Raw genomic sequence first — 5,555 nt, 5'->3', positions numbered from 1 at the left:
TGTTCTAGGGTTGGGCAATATTTGCAAAAATTTAATCTCTATTAATTTTGGTATTTAGTCGATAACAATTAATATGACGATTAATCCCCTGGAGTCCCTGGATGCCTGCATGTCCTAGTCACATGACTAATTTAAATCACTCTAATGGGAAAGATTTGCTCTCTGTAAAAATCTGTTCCAAATTTTGCCAAAAGTACAGACTTCAGGCTGTGTTGATAGACCAAGTAAAACTGGAGTTATGACAAGTAATAATAATAAAATCATATTTGAAGTGGAGCAGAGCACTGAGCGGACTGACCGGGGGAAATCTCCAGTCAGTCTGCCTGGTGGCATTAATCGTATTAATTGTCTAAAAAAAACAAATAATCGATTCAGGTTTTTCTGACTGTTAATTGCACATGATACGATTTTTTCCCAACCCTAATATGTACAAGTTTTATAGTTGCATTATCTAACTCACAGTAAAAGAAATCCACTTGTGTTTAAGCAACAAGGCAACATGTCGCCAACAGTTTAGTTCATTTATACGTACAGGGATGAAAACTATAAATCTGGGATTTTCCACACAAACTCAGGTGCAGGGTGGGTGTATAGGACTGAACGGGCTTCACACTTTATATGTTTACTGGTGCACTCAACAACTCTACCTTCTCCCTCCTCAGGAAAATCTCTTCCAGTTAGAACCTTCCATCATGAATTCAGCTCACTCTTTTTCAGCCAACACTTTGGTCCTTTCTCGCATTGTTACGAATCTTATTTCAGCCTCCGTCCCCCTACACCTCTGCCTCTGCTCCCCCTTGTTTTCCTGATGAGGGCCCTTCTCTGCCTCCTGCAGGCCGGTTCTTTGATGAGAACGAGTCCCCAGTAGATCCGCAGCACGGCTCTAAGCTGGCGGACTACAATGGGGACGACGGGAACGTGGGTGAGTATGAGGCCGACAAGCAGGCCGAGCTTGCCTACAATGAGGAAGAGGATGGTGATGGTGGGGAGGAAGACGTTCAAGGTGAGCCAGGTCCGAGGGGATCTGTGGACTGCTTTGTCCAGTGTGCATCCATTCTCCCACCCTCCCCTACCCTCCTTTCCTCCACACTTGTCCTGCTCCTGCACCGCTTCATTCATCCTGAGTAGCTCACAGTAACCCTGAGTTTTGGTTTTGTGCAAAAATAAATCCAGATGTTCATGAATTCTGATGAAATATTCAAGGACTGCTGTGGAAGTGGTTCAGGATGAGAACACCCACCTGTAGGGACAACTTGATCCTTGAACTTGTGGTTCTGTGAGAGTAACCCAGTCGCCATCTAGTATTCTCTGTTGTGCCTGTGCTTCTTTTTAGCTAAACCACCTGTCTGTGCCCACCAAACATCTGACCCACATCTAGACCAGTGGATATATATTTAGCTCACTGTGCTCCTGAATGTGTGTCTGTTCTCCTCGAAACATTTGAAATGCATGTTTGTGTTTTTGTGACGGCTTCTTGCAGACGATTTTTGACTTTAGAGTTTATTTATTTGAATATTACATCTAGAAAAGGCCTATTTTTGTTTTGCTCCATTCAAGAAAACCTAATTTCTCTCATTCAGACTTGTCATTTATTGTGTTTGTCATTATTTGTCAAAACGTCCATCATTTACAATTTAATTATCATGTGTGTAAAAGTGTTATTCAGATAATAATCTGCAAAGTTATTTAAATTGATTATTGCACATAAATGTTCAAAAGGTTTATTCTAACAGATATTTATATCCCTTGGAGGAATTTGTTCAATAACTTTATTTTATTTTATTATTTTTGTGATGCAGTGTTTAATTGCAGCTGTGCTCTGTTTATTTACATATCTGTGTTTGCATTTTTTTTTTAAATCTCCCCAGATGACGATGATCGTGACATTCAAGGAGATCGGGCTGTGGATTATGGGAAAAGACATCAAGCCAACGACATTCTTTGAGTGGGATCTCCTGCAGCTATAACTTATTAAAACACTCGGGGACCTTCCTCTACAATCAAGGTCGCTCCTGAGAAAACAGTTCGAACATCACAGAGTTAAAGAACTTGTAGATCCACAGCGTTGCGGACTATTGTGAGACGTTGTAACTAATTGTTTAGTTCAGAATAATACAACATAATACAAAGAAAATATTGCATTTTCCTGAGCTGCTATAGATTTGCTGATAGTTTTTTTTAAGTAATGATGGAGATGATGTACTGTATGTTGACTAAGTTTGGTTCTGGTTAAAAGCTTCGGTTCATTCTGGAGCAGTAGAAGAGCCCTTTCTCCTTCGAACTTTCTTTTTTAATTCTACTTTTTTTTTTTTTGCTTGATATGAAGAAATACTTCCTATTTTATAAAAATGGGAATACTGAAACTTATGAAAGACACTAATGGGACTTCCTGCCTTTTTAACGTGTTGATGGGATGGATGGAAGACCTGTTTTTTTTTTCTTCTGGAGTCACAAATTCAATTGCCAAGGACTTTGCTTGTGGCCTATTAATTGTTTTGTGAGAAAGACTCGAAGATGTTCCTCATTCAGTTTTTATACGCCGTTGCATGCATACAAACTTGTTTTTTTTTTTTTTTGGTAATCAAACTGAGCAACATACCATTGCTTAAGCAATACTTACAATGGTGTTAGTATCTCCCAGGATGCGCTGAAAGAGGAACTGACAGAGCCACGCTTCCATCAGGTCTCTTCAACTGTTGAACTGTTACCATTTTTGGATGGAGGAAACTTCATTCCTCWCCTTTTGGGGAAATCTGTGATCCTGACACTGGTTGTTTGAGCAACCTGGAAAAATGATTTCTCATGGAAAGGCATATTGAATGTAAATTAATTTAATTAAAGGTGATGCTTCTGTCATTTGTCACTTTTTACCTCATGTAATTGTTATTGTCAGTAGTGAGCGAGGTGATATATCTAGCTCTGAAACAAACAAAAAAACCTTGACGATGATTTCAGCAAAAGCACTGTTTTCATATTTTTGTCTTATTTCTCTTTTATAAACGGTGGGATTTGTGAGACATCAAGACGTAATTGGGAAAACACTCAAATATGCTAAATTATTGCAACAGCCATTGTAGTAATTAGATTGTTACACATATAAAGCACACATTACAATGTCATTAAGAAACAAAAAGAAATCTTAAGTATAGATAAAAATGCTTTGTTTACATTCATTGTGGACCCACATTTCAGGGTTAAATGTCAATATGGAAGACTACTGAAGTAAATGCAAACGGCACTATTTGAAGTAGTTTGGGATATGTTTTTATCAATTTGAGTACCCTTATGGAGTCACAATTTTTGTTGTGCTGTCATATTTTAATTCATTCCTACTCAAATCTGCATGTGTAACAGCATTAAATGAACTGGATTAGACTGACTTGACTCAGATTTTGAAGCTAAATCAGAATWTTTTTTTAAGAGAGAGAGGAGAGAGGTAAAGGGGGTGTGTCTGTGTCCCAAACGTTCTTCGTAGAGCCCGAGCAGAGGCGGGAAATGGCGCCTGGTAACACATCGGTGTGTCGTTTCGAAGACGGACGCTGAGCAGCAGAAATACAGCAGCACTCCGGAGCCGATCGGGGAGGAAAAGCCGCTGCTTCTGTTGTGATGGTGAATCTGCTCTGATTTGTTCTTACAGCGGGTCACACGAAGGTACGTCGCCAGTGTTACCCAGCGCTGTTCGTGCATCCCTTGTTCTCCCAGGTTATCAAAGGTGAAATATGTTGCTTCCATTCCTGAACACATCTGTTAGCCCGAGGCTAAGCTAGCAATGCTAAGCTAACAGACGGCTAAAGCACGGCCTAACTTTGTTAAATTTAAACGTGTTGTTTTAATTTAGCYCTTCTCCAACATTTGTGCTAAGATATTCGGTTTATATTTGCCCTAGAAATATAACCAAACGCTGCATTAATGTCAGTATTTGGTTTTTAAAAATGACACTTAAAATTAGCCTGCGTCGAAGCTAGCTTTCCTCTCCGGCATTCCACAGCAGAGCTGCTCGTTTACATTTACACGCTGCTGTTGCTTTTTTTCCCCCTCTCCCCTCTTAAATAAAACATATATCAAAACGTATATATGTATGCACCTATTTACACCCTTTGACATTTATAATTATATTATGGGTGATTAACTTTCAATCGATACACATACATGTTCGACATCATCAATAACAAAGCTTTGCAGTAATTAAGGAGCTATCAGCTCGCCAAGCTTCTCCCCATTTAACTGATTTAATATAATTTCGTAGCCATTTTCATATAATTTCACTCAGATTACAGTGTCGCACGGGTTTGGTTGACGGGTAAATCAGGTTTCTGCTTGTTGAAACGCCAACCTTCAGAACAGGGAAGCTATTACGGACGTAGCCACTTTTTAATGTTGTTAAATGTGTTTTTTAAAAAACTGCGGTCAAAGTTGTGTGGGCACGTTTTAACCCTTAACACTGCCTCATCATGTACGATTTTTTTAAACTTTTGTAGCTGAATTTAGTCATCTGAGGCTGTGTTACAGCCATTCAAATGAACATTTACGAGGACAGTTGAAGTTATTTACAYATTATACATTGATTGAGTTGTTGATCATGAGCGACGCTTTACTCGCTTGTTTTAGTTTTGTTATGAGGGTAATTTAGTTGGTTATTAGACCGGTTTTTAGGAAGGCCTCGCATGTTTCTGTGCTGTTTCCGAGGCTAGCCTCTGCCTCCTCGTACAGTTCCTAGCATGTTCCTATTTCCCGCTCAGTTACTGGCTCCCAGTGATGTGTTAGTGGCCGGTTTCCTGCCAGGCTGGATGGTTTTAAACTCTGTGATCTGCTGTCATTAGTGTCCTCTCATCTATGTGGTGTTCACACTGCATTAGATAGGTATGAGAGCGTTTTATAGTTTTGTTTAAATGCTACATTTAAAAAAATCCACAAATTTATGCAGTGAAATTGACAATAATAAAAATGTCAGGGATTTGTGCAACAATAACCCTCCAATATAAATAAACAAACATCTATACTCTTGTGCTTTTGATTAATAACACATTGACAGCCACTTTAATTGAAGTAAACAAACTAATGCTACTCAAGGCTGTAGCTGAAAGGATATGGTGTTGAAATCAAAATAAATGTTATTATTATTGTAGTTCCAGAAACACTTTCAAATTAAAAAGGGAAACAATAAGAGAAAATGTATGTATTACTACAAAATTGTCTTGTAAAATGTCACAAAAGAAAGATTAAACATAATTCACTACAAATAAAGCACCTCTGATGTTTCAGAGATTAATCTGAGTCAACTGTCAGTGAATAGAAATGTAGGACTAATTATTGTTATAAAGTTGCACAGAAGCAGAAATGTTTGCATTTAGGAGAACCAGAATGTATGAAATTGTGCTAAAAACTAATAGAGTTGATTTATTATTATCCACAGTTCATTTCTGCGCCAGCTTTTGAAGTTTAAAATTCTGCTGTAGAAAGAGAAGGTGGAGCGGCATGGTTGCACCCTTTCCTTTCCTTTCCTTTCCTTTCCTTTCCTTTCCTTTCCTTTCCTTTCCTTTCCTTTCCTTTCCTTT

General features: G+C 38.5%; 2 protein-coding genes across 6 annotated transcripts in view; both read left to right on the top strand.

The window, feature by feature from the left end:
• golm2 (golgi membrane protein 2) overlaps nt 1–2,863 on the top strand; it is a 14,192-nt gene extending 11,329 nt beyond the window's left edge. For 2 of the 5 annotated variants that reach the window (XM_014026289.1, XM_014026281.1), the window contains exon 9: nt 1,869–2,863. In XM_014026289.1, coding sequence (XP_013881743.1) covers nt 1,869–1,945 — 77 coding nt within the window. In that variant the 3' untranslated portion in view covers nt 1,946–2,863. Of the gene's footprint in view, nt 1–835 lie in introns of all 5 variants that reach the window. The other 3 variants (XM_014026268.1, XM_014026260.1, XM_014026274.1) reach the window with 2 other exon arrangements.
• A 774-nt stretch (nt 2,864–3,637) lies between these two features.
• ctdspl2b (CTD (carboxy-terminal domain, RNA polymerase II, polypeptide A) small phosphatase like 2b) overlaps nt 3,638–5,555 on the top strand; it is a gene marked incomplete at its 5' end in the record, with an annotated part of 10,680 nt that continues 8,762 nt past the window's right edge. The window contains 1 exon segment of the mRNA XM_014026249.1: nt 3,638–3,651.

Source organism: Austrofundulus limnaeus, unplaced genomic scaffold (genome assembly GCF_001266775.1).
Source record: "Austrofundulus limnaeus strain Quisiro unplaced genomic scaffold, Austrofundulus_limnaeus-1.0 Scaffold5, whole genome shotgun sequence".
Classification (NCBI taxonomy): Eukaryota; Metazoa; Chordata; class Actinopteri; order Cyprinodontiformes; family Rivulidae; genus Austrofundulus; species Austrofundulus limnaeus.
This window is presented reverse-complemented; position numbering and strand designations above follow the sequence as displayed.